General features: G+C 46.2%; 2 protein-coding genes across 4 annotated transcripts; one reads left to right on the top strand and one right to left on the bottom strand.

The window, feature by feature from the left end:
- Positions 1-1442: 1442 nt before the first annotated feature.
- Positions 1443-22831, top strand: LOC105908086 (stereocilin). Its single transcript, XM_042707976.1, has 28 exons — positions 1443-3773; positions 4635-4659; positions 4956-5466; positions 6218-7150; positions 7779-7841; positions 8009-8131; positions 8700-8866; positions 9992-10178; positions 10845-10960; positions 11233-11359; positions 11729-11911; positions 12405-12443; positions 13020-13202; positions 13447-13596; positions 14627-14685; positions 14946-15069; positions 15408-15490; positions 15685-15820; positions 16261-16457; positions 16955-17045; positions 17704-17863; positions 18323-18492; positions 19040-19195; positions 19616-19758; positions 20261-20409; positions 21477-21574; positions 22108-22255; positions 22722-22831. Exons 1-28 carry the CDS (start codon positions 2774-2776, stop codon positions 22808-22810), a joined length of 5610 nt encoding a protein of 1869 aa, XP_042563910.1. The 5' UTR covers positions 1443-2773; the 3' UTR covers positions 22811-22831.
- On the bottom strand, positions 22827-26636 carry LOC105908087 (creatine kinase U-type, mitochondrial-like). Of its 3 annotated transcripts, none has more exons than XM_042708023.1 (10): positions 26552-26636; positions 25825-25978; positions 25392-25590; positions 24970-25065; positions 24458-24679; positions 24093-24178; positions 23784-23907; positions 23543-23677; positions 23325-23450; positions 22827-23169 (listed from the first exon to the last, which is right to left on the bottom strand). In XM_042708023.1, the coding sequence occupies exons 2-10, from the start codon at positions 25965-25967 to the stop codon at positions 23065-23067; spliced, it is 1236 nt and encodes a 411-aa protein (XP_042563957.1). In that variant the 5' UTR covers positions 25968-25978; positions 26552-26636; the 3' UTR covers positions 22827-23064. The 3 variants fall into 3 exon arrangements, with proteins under 3 accessions (XP_042563957.1, XP_042563958.1, XP_012692007.1); XM_042708024.1 differs by lacking the exon at positions 26552-26636 and adding an exon at positions 26323-26482; XM_012836553.3 differs by lacking the exon at positions 26552-26636 and having other exon boundaries at positions 25825-26312.
- Positions 26637-27387: the final 751 nt, after the last annotated feature.

Raw genomic sequence — 27387 nt, 5'->3', positions numbered from 1 at the left:
GAACTACTGAGTCAGTTCACATGACACATCTTTAAAGAAAAGTGGTGTAACAGTCAAGCTTATCTCGGCGAAAACAAGTTGGCTGCAGTAGACTAAATTAATTAACAGTATTAAGGCTGCTTTCGGTGTACCAATAACTTGAACATTTCTACCTGAGATCTGTCTGACAGAATTTTTTTTTAACTACCCTTAGTTTATCTGTGTAGTGTGTAACTTACTTGTAAAAGTATAAATTAATACTTAATGACAGAAGTTCTATTTTATGGTGAAATTGTTCTCTCATTAACATAATATCCGAATCTGCACTTAGGCTATGCAGCAACAAGTCACTTAGGTTGTAGGATGCAGTGAATGATGTTGAAATAGGTGAAAGTAAAACACTCCATATTCTTTTATTAGAGTCTGCATTGCCATCTACTGGTGAGAGCACACCCACACAGCCGTGTAACCTTACACTTGGCCGGCTTTGTGTATGAGTTAACAAGCCCGCGCTGGGGATTGTGAGGGAGGCAGGCCTATGGAGCTCAGTTTCTCCTTTAATATTCCCCTGGCCAGAATGGCCCCTGCAGTGCTGACTGACGGCTGTTCCCCGCGGCATCAATAATAGAAGAGGAAGTTATTGTTCCGCCGCAAAGAGACAGTGACACAGTATTAAGGAGCTGGCCGGGGGGGGGGGGCATGCAGGGCCTTTCACTTCACCCGCTCAGGTTTCTCATGCTGCAGACAGTGTGGGAGACGAGTCTGTGTCTCTAGTCAAGGGCCTGATTGTCTGTGCTGGGGGTGACTTTAGGGTGTGTTTGTGGCCCGGCTGCCCTGGCTCAGCCCCTGTGTAAGATAATAACCCCCAAGGACAAAGTTATGGGATGAGATCCACGCTGATGGAAACCTCAATTGAAAATTAGTCAATGGAAAGGTACGAGAATAGGGAGTGTAATATGGCCTGTAGGGTAATTAAATCAATGCAGATTTCTCTTGGATGATGTCTCTCATAAACATTGAGTGTGACCTTTACCACAGGAAGAATAGGGCCGACAGTACAGCACAATAACACAGCAGGGACAGTAGCCCACTGAGCTGATCATTCAGCAGTAGTCTTCAGTGGCTGGCCACAGTAGAGCCACTTACACACACAAATTCCACACAGCCTCAAGTTGGACACACACACACACACACACACACACACACACACACACACACACATACATGTTTATGTAGACATACTTAAATGTATCCAGGTGTTCTTTGATAGTTTGAAGTCTGAAGATATGTTTGTACACAACGACATTATGAGAAGCAAAGAGAAATGTGCATGCTCAGTCTCTCTAGGCAACACATGCACAAACACACACACGCACACACACACACACACGCACATATACACTCACACATGCATGTATAAACATACATACACACACACACACACACACACACACACACACACACACCTACACCTATCATAGCAATCCACCTTCAGTAGCACTGTGGTGAACCACTGGATAGGGCTGTGGCAGGTCTAGGGTGGACATGCTCCTTGACCATTCCCTTGCTTAAGTTTCACTCTCCTCTGACTTTCTCAGTCAGCTGGCACACGCAGCCCTGCAGGCGCTGAAACTTGAGGCCCGGGGCCTTTGTGCACTGGAGTGAATCTGCAAGGCAGAGAGGAGGCGCTGATCAGAGCACTGTCAAATGCCCTCACACAGAGACGAGACGGAACGAGGGAGCAACAGGGAGCAAGCTGGAGCAAGGGAGATAGCGGGCGATGGATCAAGTATGCTCGTTTTTTTTTTTTGTGTGCCGTTGAATGACGGTGTCGTGACACAGTTTTGTGAGTTTGTTTTCAAGATGAGTGTCTCCACTTTGTTTTTAGACCAATTAGAGAAATTTAGGAGAGAATGGACCAGAGTTGTGTGTAAGTACTTCATTTTGCATTCTAATAAATATGCCAAAGGAATCTCATGTAAATTACATTCTGTAATGTAAGACCTTGCAAACGATGTGTCTACTAAGTAATAAAATTAACAGTTCAGTAAGTGTAATTAAACAGTTTTAGACAGAAAAAGCATGTGTTGTGTTGGCCAATAACACACCTCTTAATACTATATCTTCAATAATTACACACAAGAACAACCACAAGCCTATATTCTTTGAATCATTAAACAGCATTATATTGAATGATGGCCATTTTAATCCACGTCTCACTCCATAGGCTCAGTAGTAATGTAGCTGCGCTGAGTCCAGCCATTAACATTTCATGCCTATTCTCCAGAGCGACATTTTACTCCCGCGGTGTGTCTCCGGCTCGCTCTTAGAGTGGGACCCTGCCAGCGGCGGTGCCTTGGCCGTGTGGGGGGGGGGGGGGGAGGGAGAGCATGACATCGTCCTCACCGACTCACAGGTGGTGAAGTCCGGCTGGCTCAGGATGGGAAAGCCTCGTTTGCTGGTGCTGTCTCTGGTGCTTTTACTTGGCCAAATACCCGGTGCACTTCCAGGTAAAGTCTTGACGTAGCCTGGATTTCTGTGTTTTGTGTGGCATGTCTAAGCTGTCTAACTTTTGTGAGGTCAAGCTTGTGTGCATCTTTTTCATCATTTTGTTTTGGTTTAGAATAACCTCAGACTGTTGCCTCTTTTGATAGGTGGAAGTAAAAAAGTGGGGCAAAGGGAAGCCATTTTGAAAGAGCTGCTGTCAATATGGCGGCAAGGTGGAGACTGGTATCCAAGTAATGGCCAGCCCCGCCCCGCAGACAGGCCTCCGGACCAGCAGGTCCAGGCTGTGATGCGTAACATCGTTGGGGGACTCAAATCTCTGGGCCTGCTATCCTCGAAAAGCATTGGCCTCCCCTCCCTTAGCAAGCCCATAGACCGCCACCGGCTCTCAGGGTTTCTGTACAACATCTCCACGTACCTCCAGGAGATGGGGGCCGAACTGGAGGAGAGACAGCCGGCCTTCAAAGAGGAACAGTTCTGGGAGAAGATCCTCTACTCCTTGCTGCAGGCGGAAGAGGGCGGCCCGTACGGGCCATGGGATAGTAGGGTGCCTCCCAGGCCTAGCTTCAGACTACAGGACCTCTTCCTGTCCCTTAGGGGCAGCCCACACTGGGATGGCCTGCTGGGATTGGTCCAGAGCATCCAGCACCTGTCTGAGTGGCAACCCCAGCGGCCAATCCTAGCGTTTGTGTCTCAGAACTGGAAGACGATCAGTGCGCTGTTGGACGTGGCGCTGCAGGCCGTGGTGAGCGGGACATATGGGCAGGCCAGTGCGGGGCTCCAGGGCTTCATCTGCCTCCTGCGGGGCCGCCAGGACTGCGGCTTCAGCACCGGCTGGCTGGAGCAGCTCATGGGCTTCCTGGAGACGCGCAAATGGAAGCCGTTACTCAGCCTCCACCCATCGGGCGATCCCAGAGAAGGAGCCGGCGGCGGAGCGGGGGCCGTCAGCGGGAGTAGCGGTCGCCTGAGGCCCTTCAGCCTCCCCCCGGAGGCGCTGCAGAACCAGAGCCTGTCGGACCTGGAGGAGCTGGACTCCGTGCAGGCGCTCCTGCTGCAGGCTCTGTCCCGGTCGGCGGCTGGGGAGAGGGCGGCGGCTCAGCTGGCCCAGAGGAACCCGGCGCTTCTGCAGGGCCTGGACGGGCTGAGGAGGGGGCTGCTGCACCGGGTGGGCAGCTCTGTGTACGGAAGTCTGCGCAGGAAGGTGTCACGTGTTACCATGGCGCTGCTGGATGATGTCAGCAGTGTGGTTGGCGTACCCCAGCCGAACCGCCACGGGAGATGCATAGTGGGCAAGTGTGCCGTTTTACCTCAGATAGAAGTTGGTTTTGATGTGTTTGAAGTGTTTTAGTTTGCAAAAAAATTTGTACTAGAAGAAGAATGAAAAGAATTTCATGCTTACCACTCCTTAAAAATCCGATTTGTGTTTTTGCATGTTGTAAAGGTTTTGTATCTGTTTAGTAAACTTGAAGCTTGGTTTTGTGTTGTAGGCAGAAACAGTGTTTCCTTCCATAATCTCTTTGAAAGATCTATATGCATTGTGGGCTGTTTCAGCTCTTCTCCCTTCAAATCTCATCAATATGTTTTAACAATGAAATATGAATATATGTTATTGTCCTGCAACAAACAAACGGCTGCAAGCATAGGAATAACAAAATTAAAATAATCATCAGAAAACAGTTCCATGTCCAGTTTCCAAAAAAAAACAATTCCCATATGCACTGTATTTCCATCTATAACATCTAATGTTATTGATAATATATTTCTAGAGACCCACTCTAATCAATCAAATCCATTAATTTGGGCTGAAAGATTTAGCAGAGAACTCTGTCTGACACAGCTTTAAAATCACAAAGGCCATGTTTGTCAGTAAGCGTATCGCTGTTACTCCAAATCCTATGGTGAGTTTAATCTGCCTGCGCTTTTGTGGATGGCAGTAACCCAACCCTGCTGGTATTATGGCCCCTGCTCTGCTGTCACCACAAGCCTGATTGACTGATGCAAGAGCCACAGTTTTCCACCTTTTGTCAATAGAGTTCTGCCATTGTGTGCGATTTGTGACAAGTTAAAACCAGACACGTTAAAACATGTTTTTCACGTTAAAACCAGACAGCTTGTTTGACTCCTCGTCTTTTTTTTCTCTCTCTTAAAAGGTGACCTAAGGCAGCTCATTCTGTGGTAAGTGTTGGCACAGAAATCATTTTTCCAAATCAGCCCGCTCCCATACTGCATGTCTGCTGTACCCTCCTGTGCCTGTGCATGTGTGCCCTTGACGTACTCTATGCGAGGCTTTGGATGGAGTCTGTTTCTGTTTCGAGTATCAGATCAGTTTGCACTTTTCCACTGGCTGCGTTGCACTAGGCCAGATAAATCAAGCGTGGACAACAGTGAAATAAACACCACAGCACAGATTGTGAGAGTGCTCCTCCTCATTCTCTCTTTCTCTCTCTCTCTCTCTTCTTCCGGTTAACCAGGGGTATCAGACACAACCTGACCTGGAATGCCCAGGCTCTGGGCTTCACGTCTCAGGGCCTTCCCAGCCGGCCCCCCTTCATGTCCTGTGCTCCAGTCGGGGAGGACAGCGCTGCCTCCTCACCCCGCTCCTCCTCCTCTACCCCACCCCCCTCCCGCAGGTCAAGACTCCTCCCCCAGCCCGAGGAACCCGAGACGACCCCAGAGGCGACCCCTGACCCCTCGACTTCGGAGGAGATCCTAGAGGCCGCCTGCAACGACTCCATCCCAGGCCTGACGGGCGTGTCCAACTTCACCGTCTTCCTCTACTGCAACCTCTTCACGGGGTCCCTGGATTCCCCCGGGGAGCTCGGGGGCCCGGACTTCCACGCCACCTGCTCGGATGCAGCCTGGTACCTCTCGGTGGCTGAGGTGGACTTCCTGTGGGTGCAGGTCTGCAGCGAGTTCTTTGCGCACGAGTTCAACAACACCGTTTGTGCCAACTCCTCGTTCTGGGTCCACAGAGCACAACAGGTAATCAGACCAAGTCGCTCGGGGTTCTGTTTTGGTGTCTCGTTTCGTCCGGGGGGGGGTGAGATAAGTTCAGAGTGGCTCCACATTACACAAAGAGGAGGATGTCTGTTGTTCTGTGTCTGTCAAGTATTCCTACTGGAAAAAATATATATATTTTCGGCAGACTGAATATGGTTTTGTATCCCAGCGAGCATACACACACTTGTGACATCTATAACTTGAACACACACACACTTGACATCTATAACTTGAACACACACACACTTGACATCTATAGCTTGAGCACACACACTTGACATCTATAGCTTGAGCACACACACTTGACATCAATAGCTTGAGCACACACACACTTGTGACATCTATAACTTGAACACACACACACTTGACATCAATAGCTTGAGCACACACACTTGACATCTATAGCTTGAGCACACACACACTTGACATCTATAGCTTGAGCACACACACTTGACATCAATAGCTTGAGCACACACACACTTGTGACATCTATACTCTCCTCTGCTTAAGTCGCGCTGAATCAAAGAAATGTGGAGAAATCATGAGATCGCTTCTCTAGATGTTTGTTCATAGAGTAAAACAAATGACAATATATTATTTACTTTAATCCATTAGACATACTCAGAAATATGTTGTTAAAAAGAAAATAAATTCTAAAATATTTGTACATTCTGTCAAATCTGTGTAGACTTTCTATTGATGTGCAACAGATTAACTCTTATATTCCCCTCAGGCTGCGCTTACTAAGGACTACCAGTACTTGAACCAGTCCATCATCACGGAGCTCTGTGTGCAGCTGACTGAGGACACTACAGGAGGCCCTGCCCCGGATGCCAGTCAAGACTGCCTGGCAATGTTGGGCAGCTCTTTCATGAATGCCCACGATTTCAGGAGGTGCTTCTTTCCCAACGAGTCCGCTCTCATTCTCTCCCTGTGTGGGAATGGGTCGTCGTCACCTTCCCATGACGATAGGTCGTGGAAATCGGAATACTGCTCGCGCGTCCTGAACACCACTCAAACGCTCCTGGCTCGCCTCTGTGACTACAGGAGCTGGGACACCCCGGAGTTTGCCAACGCCTCGTTGCTGGAGCTCTGCGTCCACACTCCAGGCCTGCAGGATTACATGTGCACCAATGCCACCCTCTACACCGAGCTTCTCCACACCCGCCCCTCTCTCCTGCTGGGCCTCTGCCTGGGACGGGCGGAGGGAGATGAGGAGGAGGAGGAGGAGGGCAGCGAAGAGCAAGGAGCCAAGCTGGGCGGCCCCTGCGCGCTCCAGCAGTTCTTCGACCTGCTCCCGGCACCGTACGCGTTCGACACGTCGCAGCTGTGCGCCGACCCGGCGCCGCTGGTCCTGGAGGCGCTGCAGAGCCTGAGCCGCTGCGACGGGGCGGTGGACGAGCGCGTGAGCTGGCTGGCCAACGTGGGCTATGTGCTGCGCGTGCTGGACTTCGTGGTGGGCCTCTCGGCCAGCCTGGAGGAGGGCGAGCGGGAGGTCAGGCAGGGTCTGGGCCAGGCCATCCTGCTCTCCAGCCTGCTGGACAACAGCTCGTTCTGGGCCACACTGAGGCCCGACGCCTCCCTGAGCGTGCTCCACACCGTGGGAGTCTTCCTGAGGAAGGAGCAGAACTCGGCTGTCAAGGAGGACCTGCTTAGCTGCTACAGTGTAAGAAGGCTGCCAGATTCCTTTGGGGGTGTTTGGGGTCTCCAGTTAAAAAGAAATACAGTTTTTAGTTTTTTTTTGTCTTTTGTCAGAGTATAATTTGTTTACCCAATTCAATTCAGTTTTGTGTTATGTGTGTGTGCATGTGTGAGTGTGTGTGTGTGTGTGTGTGTGTGTGTGTGTGTGTGTGTGTGTGTGTGTGTGTGTGTGTGTGTGTGTGTGTGTGTATGTGGGATATTGAATAGTGAGAGCTGTCACAAAGATGAGAGCGATTACAGGACCTGAGGCCTAATCCCTTTTTGATAGTAGCTGTTGTTTACTTCAACAGAAGGATAAGACTTCAAGAGTGAAGAGTGTTTTCTGTATGAATCAACAGAAATCAATTGGCATGTGTTGACATGCAGTGTATCTCATTTAACGTTTTGACAGTCCTGGAGCACGGGACCAACTTGTATTTCTTGAAATGTAAAATTGATAGCAATACATATTTGTAACACCATCCTGTGAAATGGCATCAAAATAGTTTAAGTAGTTTTAACCCCTGCCTCTGTCTGTCTGTTTGTCTGTCTCTCTCTCCCTCCTTCTCTCTCTCTGTCTCTCTCCATCAATGTCTGTCTGTCTGCCTGAATAGCCTGTACTGTGGGATCTGATCCAGAGACAAGGCAACTCCTCTGCACTCAGAGTCCTTATTCAGGTACAACCAAACCCAATATACTACTGTATACTACAAACGTATACTACACTGCTTTTCTGATCTTTCTCAACTCTCTCGAAAAAAAAATAAAAGTTGTTGCAATGTAGCGACTGAGCGAAACAGATCCTAACAACACAGATCTCAACACAAACTTCACATGTCTTTAGGAGTATCTGAAGATGCCAAGAGAGAGCATCCATATGCTGGTGATGTCTGCTGAGAAGGATGCCGTGAAGAGGTTCCTGTCTCATGTGCATCAGAGCTGGGACCAGCTGGATGTGGAGATCAAGGTAGAATAAGACCAGCAGATCAGTGTCCAGCCACAGCATCTGACTAACTCTTTCAGAGACCTCTTCTTTTCCTGTGTGCTAGTAAGCCTGTAACTGCAGGAGGGTACCTCTACAGGATGATGAATGCACACCGTTAGGGGAACCCACTGATCTATATGATCATGTGCATAGATTATGTGTTGTATGAATATCTCCTTAAGGATAAATGGACTGTTGGATCAAAGCAGAGCTTGTTCACTGCTCTACAGAACTGTAAGGATTCTATCATTAATCAGTGGAAGAACCCCCTGTAACTCGATGGAAGACCATATTCATCAAGTGGAGCTCAATGGAGCTCAATGTAATTACTCTGTCTGGCTAAAATCTAGTTAGCTAGGGAGCGAGTCCAGAAGTAGCTGGTAAGCATGGTCCTAAAATAGTAGGGATTCTACTACAGTAGGGATCCTGGAGAACTTGATGTTCCTGACAAACAGTTCTTGAGAGCATCAGAAAGCATGCAAAGAGCATCAGTCGTTATGGTGTATTCCTGTTCATAAACCTGTTGCTGAACCTCAGCTGTCTTCCTCAGGCATCCCCAACAGACCAGCAGGCTATGGAGAGCATGACGGCCGCTTTCATCCAGAAGTTTCCACGAGTGACCCCTGACCTTTTTGTTGACCTCTCCCAGTTCATTCCCTTCATGTCCGTCTCTGACATCATGAGCTTCCCTGCCTCTCTGATGGTCAATGACAGTGTGTGAGTGACCTCCAATCCTATGGCCGCTTATAATGGATCTGTCTTGTCTATTGATTGCTGAATGTCTTGACCATGTCGTAGAAATGAATTGGGAATACAAGCGCGAGTCGTGTATAAATTACTTTGTGTTCAGAATTTGTATATTAAATAGCTCATGAGTTTGGTTGTGATATTAGTAAATCTTGAGCTGCTCAGTTCAGTTTATTATACTTTAAATAACCTTTGGATTGAGCCTGTATAGCCTATTGCGTTTATGTATACAGATAATTGTTGTTTTTATTGTTTCTATGCTTTATACTGTTGTGTATGTGTTGATTCAATTATATGTGTAGCTTTTCTTGTCAAATGAAAGCATCAGTTGAGTAAAACACTGGGACTTAATGACCAGCAGCCCAGGATAAGTGGGTAAGAAGTGCTCTGGAGCTAACTGCTACGAGCTAAGTATCTTTCATACACATAAGGAAATCAGTAATGTGTTAGATACATGCTGGGTGGAAGGAACACAGTTCAAGACCACATGTCCTATCAGTATTACTCATCTTCTCACATGAAGTTCCTCTTCAAAACTAACAACTTAGCTCTCCGCAGTGGCTTTTAATGTTAGTTTGAGGAAATGACCCAGCTATGTTCTGAGCCACTGAGTGTCAACAGAAAGCTGCCGTAGGGAAAATGCTTTCTGATCCCACAGCAAACCTTTGATGTGAGAGGCTAAACAAAATCAAAGTAATACTGATGGTGTCATAAACAGAGGCTTTCCATATTGCCAGTAATAAAGTCATAGTTATTTGGATGGTGTGATATAGTTTCCCATTGTTACTATTATCATGCTAGCATATGACATCCCACTGACTCATTTGTCCCTCAGATAGCACAGCCTGCAACACTGCACACATCATTGGTATCATTAAACCTGCATGGGATGCAGCTGCCAAGCGCCGTGACATAACATGACCGTCAGTGTCATAACGACGCTGACAACAACCGAGTGAATAGCTGAGAACACTGGGGCACACTGCATAACCTGACACCATAAAAGGGTAATTAGCCATGTTGCAAATTTCATGTGCAATTCAAGGAGAAAATAACTGTGTTGTGTGCTTTGCTGCCCCCTGCTGGTTGCTCCAGGCTGCTGGCGATCCGGGAGCACAGCTCGGTGATGAAGTCCCCTCAGAAGCAGGCGTTTGTCAAGCGCCTGCTCCAGGCTCCCGTGGCCGGGGACGTGGCCTCCTGGCCCCACTACTTCCTCACCTCCATCCTGCCTTTGCTCCCCCACCTTCCCATCAGCTACTTCCAGCAGCTCACCGCACAGCAGGTCAGGCCGAGTAGAGGCAACAGGGCTCATACAAGCCATGCCATTGGTTCATCGAACGCTCATAGTGCTCAAAGTTTTTAATTGGAGCAGCACTCTTGGTTGGAGGATGCTAAATGTGCTATAGTTCTTAATAAATCTGTATCTGATGTGTGGGATGGGTCTGATCATCAGAAGCAGGCACATTAACACTGCTCGAAATTTTGCACAGCTGCTGTAAATTCCCTGGACAGGCATTGTAATGCTTTGTTGGTGCATGATTGACATTTTCAGATAGCTTTAACAGATTGGGATAATCTCATATTGAGACTGATAGCGGGGGAAAATAGGGGTATTAATCTTGTTTATATGTGATAAATCTCCTCGCCACACTGTCAGCCAGTGAATGTGTGAACATTATAGCGCAGCATGACATTTACGTTCAGCGGCGTGACAAATGGTCCCGCTGGCCTTTTGCTTCCTCTTGGGGAATAAATTCCATCTCTGGCTGAGCTCTGTCCTCCGGCAACCCTGGATCTCCTATATGTTGTACGAGTGTGAATAGGAATTAATTTTAGCCCAGTAAATGTACTAAATATGTAAATATATATTATTAAGTTGAGGGAAAAGTCAGAGGTGCTTCCCGTACCTGCCAGTGGGGTGACTGACATGTATATGCCTCCCTCTCAGCTCGGCCCTCTGATGGAGCTGCTGGGGAACGCCAGCCTGGACGCCACTAGAGGGCACCATGTTCTCAGGACCGTCTACCCCAAGAAGAGGAACCTCACCAACGAGACCCTCCTCAGGTGAAGTGCAGCCGCTGTGCATGTCCACACACGCGCTTGTTTGGTTGAAATGTCTCGTTTAGCTTGTCTCAAGCCTTTGAGGTTGTCATTGAATGTATCTTTACAAAAAAAAGCTGAGCATGTTAAGAGCGAGCAAATCATTAACTTGATATTGTTGGTTATGTATATCTTTGACACTGTGCAAGCATGTAAGCATATGACCATATCGTTTTGTCATGAGATCCCTGTCAAGCCTAGCGTTGCCAGTAAGACTTCTAGAGTTTCCTGGGCAGGTTGGGGGTATTGGTGTGTTACCTGAGTCCTGAGGACCTGAAGCCGTTCCTCTCGTCCCCTCCCCCTGTGCTGTGGCAGCAGCTGGCCTCCTGTGTGAATGATGGACTGCTAGCGTCCGACGGGAGAGTAAGAGCTTGATTTCACAAGTCCTTTGTGTTGCTCTTGTATGTCATAACCCTCCTGAAATGCGATTACATCGTGATTCTGTGTGTGAAACTCGGAGTCGCTTAGTTGATACATGAGACATGGGGAGATGAGAGCACATTTGCATGCAGACTCACACACACTTGCACACACACACACACACACACACACACACACACACATACAGAGACACACAAACACACAACACACACACACACGAAACGAAAGAGATGTAATCTGTCAAATGAAAGGTCTTCAAATTACAACATCCTCTTCCAATTGACATCTTCTTTCTTCACACTATGTAACCTTTTGGTAACGACTTCTAACAACCAGTCTGGCCCCATGCAGCTGTCCCATTGGCTGGACTTGGCGCTAGGGTCGCTGAATGCCAGTGCTCTGGCGCCAGCTGTGTTGGCATCTCTGCAGGGCCTGTTGCCCCAGCTGGGGGCTGAGTTCCTCATGCCCCTCTCTTCAGCTGAGCTGCTGCAGCTTCTAACTCAGCCCCAGATACCCACATACTCACCCGCACAGGTAGGCATACACACACTCACATTTACATACACATACCAACACATACATACACACACACTGTACATACAGTGACTGCAGTTCAGGGCAGGGATACATGTTGAAGTGTGAGGAGGCAAAAATACAAACTTTTGGCTCAGAGTTATGAGGCGGAAATTAACTGGCCTACAAAACCGGAGCTTTGAGTAAATGTATTTGTCCACTTTTTAAGTGCCTTGCACTTAGAGTGCCTGAGTGCAGATGATTTAAAACATGCAGGTTTCCAATAAAGCCTGTTTGTTTGTAAAGCAGGACTTTAAATCTGCACCGGTATGTCTCCTCCCAGTAAGCTCACAGGCTTTGGCCTTTCAGTTAGTAAACACTCGGTGAAAGATATATTTTTTTGTGTGTCTTTATTTTAAACTTTTTACAAATAACAGCTGTGGCAGCTTAGTTTCTCCTGGAAAATATCTGTCATGTATTTGGTGCAACCTGCTGTTTGGGTTTCATCCTTCAGGCGTTCCAAATACTGGAGCGGATTTCTGAAGACACGAATGTAAGTTGGACCCTTAACCTGAAACAGCACTTCATCAAACTGACCACTAACATAACTCTGTTAATAGCAGGTCTGGAAAAAGCCACAATATTGGTATAAATGTTAAGTTATGTTATGGATAGAGTTCTAGACATTTTGTATCTGTTTCTGTCTGTTATCCATCCTTTTCCCTATCTACTGGGTACTTCTGTTTCTTCTCTCTATGTCTGTTTCCCTCCGACTTCTTTCCCCTCTCTGTCCATCTTTCCCTTCTATCTCTGTTTCTTTTCTCTCTCTCTCTCTGTCACTCTATCTTTTATTTTATCTCCCTCTCTCTGTCCGTCTTTCCCTTCTATCTCTGTCTCTTTTCTCTCTCTCTCTCTCTGTCTGTCACTCTATCTTTCATTTGATCTCTCTCTCTCCCCCACCCTCTCTCCCTCTGTCTTTCCCTTCTATCTCTGTCTCTTTTCTCTCTCTCTCTGTCACTCTATCTTTCATTTTATCTCTCTCTCTCCCCCACCCTCTCTCCCTCTCTCTCTGTCTGTCACTCTATCTTTCATTTTATCTCTCTCTCTCCCCCCTCTCTGTGTGCTGTAGCTCAGCGGGAGTGTGCTGTGCCGGCTCAGACCCCTGCTCTCAGGTCTGTCTGCAGGCGTCCTGAGGGACGTGTTGGGGCCAGAGGGGGAGCTGCTGGGGGAGGGGGAATGCCAATGCTGGCGCCCCCTACTGGTCACCCTGCGCCCTGCACACAGAGCCCTGCTTCAAACAGCCCTCTGGGAGGTAGGCTGCTACTAGAAGGGGTGATGTTCAGATGTCCAATTATCCACAGTCTTTCCTCTGCCAAACAAAAAAAAAATATTTTGTGGGAGCAGGAGTTTCAGTTTGGATTAAATTAGAGAAAGGGAAGATCTCAATGCAGTTTGAGCTCTTGTTCCTTATACTGAACATTTGCATCTGTTACGACAGCCGACAGCGTGGAACAGGTGTCTCTGTATAACGTATGTCAATAATATTTTTTGAAAAGGGGCTGGACAGACGATCTGCAAACATGTCTCTGCACCTGCGCTGTCTTCTGCCCTACGTCCCCTTGAAGAGACTCATGATGGGGCTGGACGGAGAAGCTATCCTGACTCACCTGAACCTTTACAGGGACTTGCCTTGGTCCCCACAACAGGTATGGGACACGTGAACAGACACGTGAACACCTGCAACAGAGAATAAACACTTTCTCTGTAATACACACACACACACACACACACACACACACACACACACACACACACACACACACACACACACACACACACACACACACACACACACACACACACACACATTATCCACATCTGATAACATTGATTGTTGGCCCTCTGGCAAATCCGAAACTTTGCTTTTAACCAATGCCCACATGCACACATACCTACAAAATACGGATGCAGCCTCAAACACATTTACACACATTCTCCCTAATATGCACGCCATTACAGGAGCTCCCTTGCAAAAGCATTTGTCCCTGTCAAAAGGATCCTTGTGCCATGTGAGTTCCAGGTTATGCAGAAGCCATTTGCATAGCAATTAACTGAGCTCTGTAACGCACTCACTCGGCTGTGAACGCACACAAACAAAGGGCCTTACTGCAGGGACAACTGAAGAGATTCTTCCCACTTTAAAAAAAGAAAACAAGATTGTTTATCCTCCATCCACATTAACACCCTGATACACACACACACCATACACACACACACGCACACCATACACACACGCACACCATACACACACACACACACACACACACACACACGCACACACACACACACACACACACACACACCATGTCCCTGCTGGCCCTAACCCAGCCGTGAGAGTAGAGAGTGAAGGGGGGAGTGTGTCATTCATGAGTGAGGGCCAAGCTGGCAGAGGCGACGGCTTTCGCATTTATCTGCCGTCCGTTGGCTTCCCTTCAGGTGAGCTTTTCAGGAAATTAATACCGCCTCGCTCCGCCGCCGCCGCCATCAAGCAAATTGGTCTCATTGTTCGCGCAAAAATGGCTCCCGAAGGGGGCGTAAATAAGTAATGTCTCCACCCGCGGATGCTTGCCTGGGCCCCTGAGGTGTGTTCGAGCCCCTTCCCCACATCTGCTCTCTCGCTCACTCACACAAAGTTTTTATTGTCCCCCCCCACCCACCCCCCACCCTCTCTAACAGACTCAGCTGCTCTTTAGAAGGCTCCATCAAGTTGAGAACATTACATTGGAAAGTGTACGGTAGGTGCCCCTAAGAGCGTATGTCGAACCTTTTGTACTGGCGCCATGCGTATGGCTCATTGAAATAAACAGACCTGACTGATGTTGTTATGTGTGTCACTTGCAAAGTCAAGGAGTGTCTGCTTTGTGTCATTCAAGTAATTCAGTAATTAATGGATGAATGAACAGATAGATATAGAAATATGTAACTGGAAACTACTAGGGATTCTGCAGTGTTGTTCTTTGTGGTGCATTCTTGTTCTACTTCTCTTTTGGTTAAGAACTCTGGGCCGTATTGCTGGAGGAATGAGCTGTGATTGGCTGATGCTCTGGACCAATGACACCGGCTTCTCTGAGTTGTTGCAGTTTGTCAGCAAGTTGCCAGGACAACTGAGGCCAGCTTTGGTAATAGAGAAGACCCCCCCTTCCTCCCCCCCCTTCCTCCCCTCCCTTCGCCCCCCTCCCTTTCCCATCTCTCTCTCTGTGTCGTTTCATTGCCTCTGTCTGGGATGGTATTTCCCTATTCTGTATTAATGGCTGCATAACAGCAGTGCAGTTGACAAAGGCTGTCATCTCTCACTGCTTTCTGATTTGTTTGCACTCTGCATGAGTGGAGGAATATTGGCTGATGGTGGATTTCCCTCCCTCCCTCCCTCCCTCCCTCTCTCCCTCCCTCCCTCCCCTCCTCCCTCTCTCCCTTTCTCCTTCCCTCCCCCTCATCCCACCCTGTCAATTTATTGCAGAGAAAGTGTATGGTGGAGGGGTTGCGAAGAAGACCAGAGCTGGATCTCAATGAGCTGGACTCTTCCTTCTCTGGAACACTGCCGTATGAGTGCATTCTCTTCTCCCACTCTAGTGTTCATATAGTCCCTGTGTGTGGACAGGCAGTGGCTGCAGAGGGTAGATCTGTAGCCTGATATCTTGCCAAAGAGCACCAGCACCGCTAACCGTGCAGTCTGTATGCATACATACACATACACGTGTGCACATGCATGTAAAGTGCAATCTAATCGTTTTCAGGATGAGGATGCTCGACAGCCTCTCCAACACCAGCCTCTTTGCCATCCTGGAGCACATACGCCACAACTTCACCCACTTCCTCCAGCTGGCTCGGCACAGGCAGATGGCCCTCGCCGAGAAAGCGGTTGACGTGCTTGTAAGAAAAGAAACACCAATATAACACCAATATCTACTACTAATATCACCACTAACCACTAATATAATACGACTCATACCACTCACACACGAAGCACCCCGCTCAGAATAATAATATTGCAACTAGACCCCATTAAGGAGACCCACCACGCAGGTGATTGAAAGAATTTCAATTCACAGGTGGTTTTGATGGAGGTGAAATGACCTGCAGAGAAAATAGAGCTGTCGTGAAGGGTGTTAAATCAATAGACATTATGTGTTCACAGCATGATGCTCCGCGGGAAAGTCTCTTTGTTATTCTTGTGTTGTTTTGTTTGTGCCCCCAAATTACCCCCCCTAACCCCCAAATAAATGGATCTTCTTTTTTATTTAGATGATAAACATCCTCTTTCTCTCCTCCTGTTCTACCTCCTCCTCTTCCTCCTCTTCATCCTGCGCTAGGGCATCTCCCAGCAGGGCCTGTCTGGCTCTTCTCTGGACCTGCTGGGGCCGCTGCTGCCCTTCCTAGACCGAGACACGCTGCGCCTGGTGGACAGGGAGGCCCTGAGGCTGCGTCTGGAGGAGCTGAAGGGCTACTGTGTGCCTCGGGACAGCCTCCGAGACATGGCCTCACTCCTCACCGACAAGGCCCTGCTAGGGTGAGGCAGGCAGGGACGGAGGCAGGGAGGGAGGGGATGAGTTAAGAACGGCATATGATGACTCACAACCACCACACCATTATACTCCTCCTGGAGGCTCTAGACACATGAAATATTTACAACTGAGTGCAGTCGGCAATATGTTTTCATGATGCCATTGCACAGCTGTGCAGCCATGATGGCATAAGAAGTGCTTTACTTGGCAGTTCTGTACTTTTCTGTGTTAGTCTAAAGTGATTCCTGTGTTTGAGTGTGTGCGGTAGATCTGCCTGAGTTTGGTCCGGGGTGACTGTGTGTGTGTGTGTGTGTGTGTTTGTGTATATGTATGTGTGTGTGTGTGTGTGTGTGTGTGTGTGTGTGTGTGTGTGTGTGTGTGTGTGTGTGTGTGTGTGTGTGTGTGTGTGTGTGTGTGTGTGTGTGTGTGTGTGTTAGTCTAAAGTGATGGTTAAGTGTGTGCAGTAGCTTTGCCTGAATTTTGGGCGGTGTGACTGTTGCAGGGAGCCGGGTTCCTGGAACGTGGAAGACGTGGAGCATGTTGGCAGACTGGTTTTCGCTCTGTCTCTGAAGCAGATACGCAATCTTCCTCTGGTGAGAACCGCTGCGGCTACCGCAGGACGCGAGTCACGCGCAACAGAACTTCCTGGAAAGTCTGTTGCAGAGAATCAGCTCCTTAACCACAATTTTAAGCAGGAGGTGTGGTCGGGGTTGATGCACTTCCTGGCTTGGGGAAATTTTGTTTGTCAAAATATTTCATGGTAGAGACACTCCTTTTCTGAGAGAGAGCGAATAAAAGAGTAAAAGAGGGAGGGAAACTGAAATGGAGAGCAAACACTGAATTTAAAAACATCCACATATTATTCATACTGTTACCATTTGCCATCTGTCTTATGCAACCATAATTGTTAGTCTGTATAAATTCAAGAACTCTCCATATAAGTATAAGAATGAAACAGGTTTCAGTGTTGAACAGCCATGTACTGTATGTGTATCTGAGTGAGTGTACGTGTATTATATGTGTGTGCATTATGAATGTATGTATTATGTGTGTGTGTGTGTGTGTGTGTGTATGTGTTTTTGTGCGTGTATTATGTTTGTACTATGTGTGTGTGTGTGTGTGTGTGTGTGTGTGTGTTTAAGTGTACTATGTTTGTATGTCTTGTGTGTGTGTGTGGGGGGGTATTATTATATTTGTATGTATTGTGTGTGTGTGTGTGTGTGTGTGTGTGTGTGTGTGTGTGTATTACAGAACCAGCTGGGTGTTGAGGTGGTCGAGCAGACCTTGCAGAGCCAGAGGCATTGGGAGGAGAGTGAGGTGGGCCGGGCCTGTGGACCGCCCCCGTCCCTCAGAGACAAGATCCAGACCTTCATCCACAAGATCATCAAAGGCAGACGCAAGAGGCAGAGAGGTAGGACAGGCCACTTCCTGTTTTATCACAGAATGAAATGAATTCATGAAATGAAATGAAGTAAGAACTTCAGACATTCACCTGCTGAAAGACAAGAGTTTGGCAGCTTCCTCAAGAATGATTAATGCACTTTACACTTGCTTTGTAACCTGCCAGCCTGCTGACAAATATATTCTGATGCAGTAAGAACGCAGCCATCACAAACTGCCTTACCAGAGCGTAGGCTGACAATATTCAACCCTTTAGCTCACAAGGTTAATAGCAACACATCATTTTTAAATATTGAGATAGATTTTAGATGACTTTCTACAGTTGATGTGTTGTTGTGCACTTGGGTGGGCAGTGTTGGTGACCTCATCTGTATATGCATATATACATATTGTACACATATTGTATATAATATTACTCGTTAGTATCCATGACCATGGGGACCTCATCCACTTCTGCATTGTTGCCTAGAGCCCGTGCCAACCTGCGCTGACATCAAGGGCACCTTCCCCTCAGCCTGGCAGACCTCCCAGTACCAGCGCATGGCGGACAGAGAGCTGCAGCAGTGCGTGGAGTTTGTGGGTCGAGACCCGGCGCTCAGCTCAGACCAGCGCTGGACGCTGTGGTCCAAACTCAGGCAGGTCAGTCGGTCCTCCTCAGACACCCACTTCCTGTTGTGTGGACTGGTGGACATCATGTCTTCTTTCCGCATGTTTGGGATCGTTCAATCATTTCAACGAGGTGCTTCTGACGCCTGAAATAGGACTCGTGTAAATAAACAGCAACAGAAACTGTTGAGTTTGTCTATAATCTTCTGTAATCCAGTTATTTCTCTGAAGAGCTTGCGAGGCAAAGTATGTTGAGCTTGCCAAGAAACCTCGTCCTGTGGCTGGCCTCACATTCATTTGTCAGTGTTGACTAATAGGCTAATTTTGAACCATATTTCTCAAGGATATTACGCGGTTTTTGAGCTCAGTTTAAAGGAAATGGTGCTGCATAACGATGGCAACAGTTGATGGCAATACTATTCCAAATCAAATATTTCGTTATTTTATCATACAGAGATCATTTGGAGGAAAATTATCTACCAGGACAAAAACATAATGACTTGATAAGAATGATATCCATGTTCTTTAAATCATATGAGTGTGTGTGTGTGTGTGTGTGTGTGTGTGTGTGTGTGTGCAGGCCTACAGACCAGTGCGAGCAATGCGGCCTGAGCAGGTGCTGCAGCTGGGGTCAATCGTCACAGAACTGGGCGAGAGAGAGCTGCAGGCCCTGGACCTCTCTGACCTGGGAGTGGTGGCCAACCTCGGCAGCCTGGAGGGATGGAGCACAAAGAAAGTAAGGGGGCGCCGGTCTAGGAGACACTTCTGGGGGTATGTTAGATGATAGGAGTACAGTCATCTGAAACGAGCAAGCAAGGAAAACAAGCCAAATGTATTTATTAGGTTGAGCACTTATAATGAGGTTGCATAACATTTATATGAATACTTCTAACATGATCGAACATAACAAGCCAAGTCAATAAATGCACCCACAAAAATATATAGGGCCCATCATTTCTGTTTAACCAGCACCTTGAGTTCTATCATATTTTTGAGGCTCTTCATTTTTACATGAAACTGTATTGTATAGTAGACCAGTGCTTATTGGTCTGTAGTGCAGGAAAATCCATAAAGGTAAATCCATGTGACAATGCTATGTTAGCAGCACATGCTAGCATGGTACACTACATGTTCTGTATTGCCCTGTGTGTCTCAGATGAGGGCTGCTTTGCTTGGGATCTTGCGGCGCCGTGGACAGAGGCCAGAGCAGCTTGGAGTGGCAGAGCTGGCATCGCTTGGTCATCTTATCTGCGGATTTAGCCTTCCTGATATTGGCCGTGTGGACCCATACAATCTTAGGTGAGCAAAGTGACAGAATAATGCCACCTACTTACAGCAAGGTATCAAAACAATGGAGTCAGACATAGCTGAAGAGTATGAACATCTCAATATTGTTGGATTCAGCTTGGGCATATGAAACATTTAAAAAAAAAAAAATTCTGGACAATTAGTTCATATCAGTAATTTTGTGAAACAATCACACGTTTTGCTTCCTTCCTTTGAGTATTTGCCAACCCTTGATTCAGTTAACATTAGACACCAATGCCTTACGCCACTGACTAGGGCCCGTCATAATAGCCTGCACCTGGGCCCGTCGTAACTATGTTACGCCACTGAAGGGAACTCAGCAAAAAAGTAACAGTAAATAAACGGATCTGCTACATGCTAATTGTACTGCAATTGATTATGAGAAGAACGTTCATCACATGGTTGAAATGCCTTTACTTCACCTCCCTCCTGATGTTTCCTTTTGTGCTCTGCTCTGCTCTGCTGGTTCATGTGATTGGCTACTGATGGGCAGCCTGGCGGTGCTGTTCCTGAGGGAGTTGGCTCTGCCATGCTCTGAGCCGCAGCTGGAGGCCCTCGTATCACGGCTGGCCAGCCCTCACGCCTTTGGGTCTGTCAGCGGATGGACCTCTGACGTCTTCACAGAAATCGGCACCTTGGCAGGTATGGCAAATTTAACGTGAGCGGCTTCTTTTCGCTCATGTTGATATATGTGTTGTTCCGACCACACATAAACATGCATGCATAGCAGCATGTACGCTACACCTACATGTCAGGCACACCACTGGTTATGTGAGTTTGCATTATGCACTAAATGTTCAAGTCTTTTGCTTGCATAATTCTTCATAATATAGCATACAATCAATTGGTCCCGACTAAGCCACGTGCTTATTCACATACATCATTCATCTGATACACCCCATATAGTATAGCTGCACTAATATCACACACATTGCTGACATTATTTCACTGCTTTCCTGTTGGCCTCTGATGTCTCTTAAAATACATGTTCTGGAGGCCTTGCACAGGTGGAGGGTGTAATGGTAGCAATTTGTCTTTGGAAGCATAGGAAGAAAATAGTATGATTTCTTTTTTTTATACTCAGAAGAAAGGCCCCTGTTCTGCACAGTTAAAAGGAAAAGAATAGCGGTGTTGCATGAACCCTTAAATGGTCCCCATATATTTCATTATTTTCAGACTCCCCCATGAAACCTTGAGTGCTTTTACTTTCCTTGGGGTGCAACAAAAGCAAGTGATCGTAACCAAGCAGCCACTTTGTTTTCTCTTTGTAACTCGAGATGATGTGTGAGAGCATGTTATCCAGCCTGAAGTGTGTCACAAATCAAAATGGCTGATGAAGTGCAACTCTCAGGATGGCAAGAGGCTTGATTTTAGCTGGAGCCGCCATTTCTATCAGTCACCTCATGCTTCCAGCTGCCTCATTTTCCATCCAGGCAGCTTTTACGTGAGCATAACAAAGACAGCATCATTTCCAAACACATTAACAAGAGAGCCAGAGAGCAGATTTACCTCAGCCCTAATGACCAGCTGGATGGACTTTGATGCAAGATGAAATGGTTTGAGGGGTCATAAAGAAGCCTCTCTCCCCAAAAAATGTTGTCTTTGGAAACTCCATTACTCTCCCCCTCTTCACTTATTTATTTAAATGTTTGCCCAATCCCCCCTCTGTGTATTCCTCTCTCTCCCTCCCTTTATCGCCTTCCCTGCAGTGGGACTGGAGGACATGTTGATGTCTGCTCTGGTGAAGGAACAGATCCAGGGCCTCACACCCGCTGCCATTGCCCTCATCCCACCCCACAAACTGGCTGTATGTACTCTCACTTCCTACCCTTAGAGCAACAGACTGGCTGTATGTAGAGCAACAGTGCTAGATTTGAATTCAGGTCAGAGAAAACTCTTTTGTAGGGTGAGGCATGTTAAATCATTTTTAGGTATTCTGGTAAAACTGTTGCTGTGAAATTGCTCAATTCAATCTTAATTAACCTCAGTGGGGTACTACAGATTCAGTCAGCAGGGATAGGACATTGAACTATAAAGAAAACAAATGTGACTGTCTTAGCTACCCAGTGGCGTATTAATCGGTTATAACCGTACCTTTGTGATGTGTTTTATCATTCATCAATAGTTAATATGCCAGAAGGTGGCTGGATGTTGTTCAGCATGACATGTAAGGGGATGTATGGGGGGAAATGTGGGTCTAAACAACAAAATAACACAGGAACTTTCCGTCCCTTGCCAAGTGCATCACTGTAAAAGTGCCAAGTGTGTAACACTACAGAAGCATAACCTCTGTGCTGTGTGTGTGTGTGTGTGTGTGTGTGGTGGGGGGGGGGGGCGTAGGTGGTGCTGAGTGCGGCCCAGCTGGCTTGGTTTGGCCCGAAGCAGGCCTCTGCTGTCACAGAGGAGCAGTGGAACGAGCTGGACAGCCAGCAGAAGCAGGCCCTGAACCTGGCGCTGTACGAGGGAGACGTCAACCTGGAGCACCGAGGTCAGAACTCGCCCGAGGGGAGCGTGTGTGTGCGTGTGTGTGCAATCAAAATGAGATTCAGCTGTAGGTCGGGGGTGAGAAACTGAAGCGAAGGAAGTTAAAAGGTGTGGGAGGACAAAAATAACACATCTAGTCTTCCACGCTAACAGTCTTGACACTGGCCTATTTTTCATGCTAAATTAGCATCTGGAGCAGGCTGGGTCTGGGTCATACTTCACTGGAAGAAAGAGCACGGCGGGCCTCATTTGTAATTTATCACAGTCCAGTGTAATAAATAAACATCAACAATATTAGCCCAGCTTCGCACATAAAACGTTTTGCATTACATCTCATTACGAGACAGACAACAACAGGTAACTTTTACCTCAGCAGCACACTTGATTACAGTAATAAAGTTATGCCAAGCCAAGCCATGTGCTGAGATAATTGTTCCGTAATGAAATTATAACCATGTTTTTCTCCGCAGGTCGTAATGGAGGAGCTTCGGGATGGCCTACTGGCAGCTTTACTGTGTGCTTACTGTCCCTGTATTGTACTTTATGGCATCTACTGTAAAAAAAGATCACAACTATTTATTCACTGCTGTTTATTGAATTCTTACATTTGTAATTAAACATTGACATGCTCTTTTCAACAACCTTGTCATTTTGCTCTGGTGAAATAAGTGGGAGATGTTTTTGCTTTGTTGCTAATATTTAGGGGTGCAACAACATGAATTTCAATTGAGAGGATTAGCATGGGTTTGTTTATGTACACTTAGGATGCTTTTGACAAAGGCTGCTTAGGGTAGCACGAGTACTGCTTGTGTTCTATTTGCTGGGGGGGGGGATTACAATTTTCTGTCCTTTCTCCAGCCTCTTCTCACACTCAATCAAGAACTGCACTCCATCAATCACACTCTGCACCAGCTGAACCTGCATGCAGCACATAAAACACACAAGTGTATCAGCACTCACGAAGGCATCATGGAGGAAACGTTTCAGGCATTAGAAGGTTGAAGGGAGGAGTGACTGTAACTGAAATTACAACTGAAAGTGAACAAGCACGTTCTTAGTCTATCCTATCTCACCTCGGATTTGCCCAACCGGTCCAGGTTAGAGATGTCCAAGGTGGTTCCCGTGGTAGCGCTGTCCACGCCACCCATGCCTCTCTTCTGCAGTCTCAAGTTATCCAGGATCTGGTCGAGTCGTGCGTCCTGTAAAAAAAAAAAAAACATTAAGCATTAGATCTCATGGCCTCCTCTGTAGCAGATTCCTAGATACTAGATACTAGTAGATTAGTGCAAACCTTAGCCATGTTTGGCAGTTTGACGTGCACGCCAGCCCTGAGTCCAGTGCCCAGGTTGGATGGGCAGGTGAGGATGTAGCCCAGCCTCTTGTTCCACATGAACTCCCAGCCTTTCTCCTTGATTAGCTTCTCCACCTGCCAGCCACAACAGAGAAGTACAAATGAACAAGGCAACAATGAACCAAACAAGAGCGGAAAAGAGATGATTGTCTGCTGTCTACGGTGTATTGTGTTCTTTAACCTCTATCAGGCCTCGGCAGAAGCGCTCAAACACTCTCTTTATGTTGCCTCCTTTCTCCATGGAGATGACACGGGTGTGATCCTCCTCATTGACCCACACAAGGAAGGTCTTCTGATGATTGTGCCTAGGAGAAGATTGCAGCAGTTTTCAGCTATTAACAAAGCTGACCCTTTCTGGCTAGAAGTGAAGCTACATCAACATTCTATTCTATTCTTAATGTCTTAAGAAGTTCAGTGCCCAGTCTGACTCTGTTGTTCTTTGCATCTGACAATAAAAGACTTGACTTGAACTTATTGGCCATGTACTCACCAGATGCCTCTTGCGTCTGGCCAATCACGAGCCATCCCAGCGCACGTCAGCAGAGGTGAGATTGGCTTATCAAACAGGAAGTGATCCTGTAAGCAGACACAGAATCAGTACCTGTTTTTTGCAGTCACAGCAGGGAACTGAATCTGTTTTGGTTGAGGATGTTGACAATATTCTATAAATATGTTAAAGTTGTTGAAGCGAGGCTTTGGAAAAGAAAGATTTTGCCTTGGATATTGTCTGTGCCCCGAAACATAACACTGCATGAAATGTTGCCAATGCATTTAAGACTTGTGATCATTTCCATGCATCTTCAGAAGCAGGTTTTTTTTTTCTTTCTCTCTAAATATATTATTTTTTTACATTACGTCAATGAGCTGCTGCTGCTCCTTATCAGTCATGCTGGTGAGGCTGAAGTACTGGCCGAGCAGCTCCCCTTTCAGGCCGTTGAGGGCGTCCGCCACCACCCTCTCCACCTCGCGTCGCTCGGCCCGGGTGCAGGCGGGGGGCAAGCTCAGGCCCCGGATGCTGCGGCCTGTCCTCACACGGGATGACAACACATAGCGCTCGTCGAACATGCCCGAGCGGATCTGGTGGGATTAACATCAGCAAGCAGAGGCTATGTGAAGAAGACTGAAAAACATCTTGGAAGACATTTCCATTGAACATACCATTGGCCATGGTGCTAAATGTCTCCAACGTAAACCCCCACATCATAAGTAACAACAGTAACTAACTCTTCTATCATGTGGCAAGAATGGTGTCGGTTCTCCTGTTAATATTTTCTGAAGTATTTCATTTAATTTGTATGTGCCGTAGCGTATCTCCTTGAGTATACCCAACTGCAAAGCACTGCACTGCAGCGCTAGATTCACCGTACCTTGCTTGCATCCAGATCTGTGGTGTGTGTCATTGTCTGTGGGTCGTAACCATTATGCCTCTCCTTGATCACAGGATCAAACAGGTCAGCAAATACCTAGCAACAACACACAAGAGCAGATTTCAGTTTTCATTTGTTAGTAGTGGAACATGGTAATGCTCCCAGATTTAGAGCAAGTTGAATGACACAGTGCTAGCATTCATTTCTAATTTGAGGGCGATTGATCCATTTTTAGGGGACCATAATTGCCTTTCAGGCCTTAGAACACAGACCCAAAATAATATGGAAGACATACAAGCCTTTTGATCCATCACTGTATAATCCCTTTTATAATAAAAAAAATCAATCAGTATTGCAATAATTGTTTAGCCTTTAGGACAGGTGAAGCTGTGTCTACACGTTGTGCTTTGATTCCTCTTTACCTCGTATGACTCCTCATCTCCTGCTACACAGCCCACTGTCTTGATAAAAGGATGTCCAGGGTTGTCGACTCCAGTTTGGATGATCTGATCAAGAGTGTAGCCATGGGGGGTTCTTTTGTCACATAGTTTGGCATACATGGCCGGTGTGAGGTAAGTGGCCATGCAATTCTGATGTTTTCGCAAGTCAGGGTACTCTGAACTGCCAAAGATATTGGTGTATGAGTACAAAGAAATGTGCTGATGTTATGTAAACAAAAGGCATTGAGGCAACTTACTTCTAATGCCTTCAGATATATTTATGGTAAATTGTCAGTGTGTACATGGGGGTGACATAAACCTAATTTCTGACCATGGAAATCATACATACAGAAGTCAGTGACCCACCTGAGTATCATTACACATTACACCAGCTACCTGGAAAATATAATTTTACCTGGGAGGATAGAGTTTTCTGACTTCAGAGCCTGCATTGACTTGATACTGGTTCAACAGTAAGCCTGTTGCAACGGTTCCTACTCCTATCACAGACATAATGTTTGTCCTGGAGGACATAATCCTGGAGAAGACGCCTGCCATTTTCAGCAATTCTACAAACACAGTGAAACATATAATGTTAATTTGGTGACATTTATTTCCATGGCTTTTGCTAGATAGCCCACCTTTATTCTCCAATATTCAAGACAAACCAAGTAACAAAAAAAAAAAAAAAAAAAGCTAGTATCAATAGCAAATGAGCTACCCTGAATATACTACGATAATAGTTTATGGTCGCTATCGATAACTTGCCATAGACAACATAGACTAAGTTCAGCTCAATGCTAGGCAAACAATGCATTGGGTAAACAGAGGTTCATTTTTATCCCCACATTTATATTGCCGGTATTAGTGTGGATAATGTTTAATAACCAGTCATTAACAGGATTTAGATTACCTATTGTAACTTTCAGTTGAGTTAATAGCTAGATTTGCCACATCATGTTGCTAGGCATGCTAGGCTAGCTATGCTAACATCTATCTATCATCTATCCCTTGCCAACGGATAGATTAATCAATCTTCTTTTCAGAATTTTAGTTGGCGTGAAAATGATCAATTTTATCAGCTAATCAGAGGTAAATACAACCATTGAATAGTTAGCGAGTTTATATTGCCTTAGATTTACTTTTAAAGAAAATGGCAACCCGATTCTTTCACCAAAGATGTCCGATCCAACCGTGTCTTGCTGGATCACAGTTTCCTTAGCAACTGGAAACAACAGGTTTGAACAAAATTGATATGTTCAAAGTATGTTCCAAGTGTTCCAAGAACTCGTGTACCGAATGTTTTCAAAATAACACAAAAGTAATAATAATATTTACCTGAACTTCATGTAACCAATATGTATGTATTACATTGGCAAATAATATGTATATAAATATATATACATAGTATATACATATTATATACATACATATGTACAAGTAACTACAGTTGATGTTGTAAAATGTATTGTGCATTCAAATTCGCTGCATGGATTTAATGGATTCATGGAATGACTTTCATTTCGCTGGCAACAAAATCAGGAAGATAAACGCTCACAAACAAAAAGAGCAACAAACACCATTAAACATTCCAATGGCTTTAATGCATAAAGAATTGGGACTGCAATGTGCTCCTTTCATATGGGGTACAGTGCAAACAGATGGTCATCTTTCATAAATTGACATTGTTATGGTTAAGGTTAGGTCTTTTTTTATCAAAAGCTGTTCACACGAACATTTGACGAATTTAGAACTTATAACAATTTAGAATTTGCGATAATAAAATCAATGCATAATTCTCACAACTCTCCTCATAAGCAGTATTCCTGGCTATTTGTAGCATCTGATATTGTGAATTGTAATATTTTGTTGGCCATCAACCTGACAGCGACCTTTAGGATAATGGGTCAGACCAATAACTAAAGAACACGTTTTTTAGGCGCTGGTTCAGACATACAAGCTGTATTGTCTCTACTTT

The sequence above is a fragment of the Clupea harengus genome, chromosome 6 (assembly GCF_900700415.2).
Source record: "Clupea harengus chromosome 6, Ch_v2.0.2, whole genome shotgun sequence".
NCBI classification, from domain to species: Eukaryota; Metazoa; Chordata; class Actinopteri; order Clupeiformes; family Clupeidae; genus Clupea; species Clupea harengus.
This window is presented reverse-complemented; position numbering and strand designations above follow the sequence as displayed.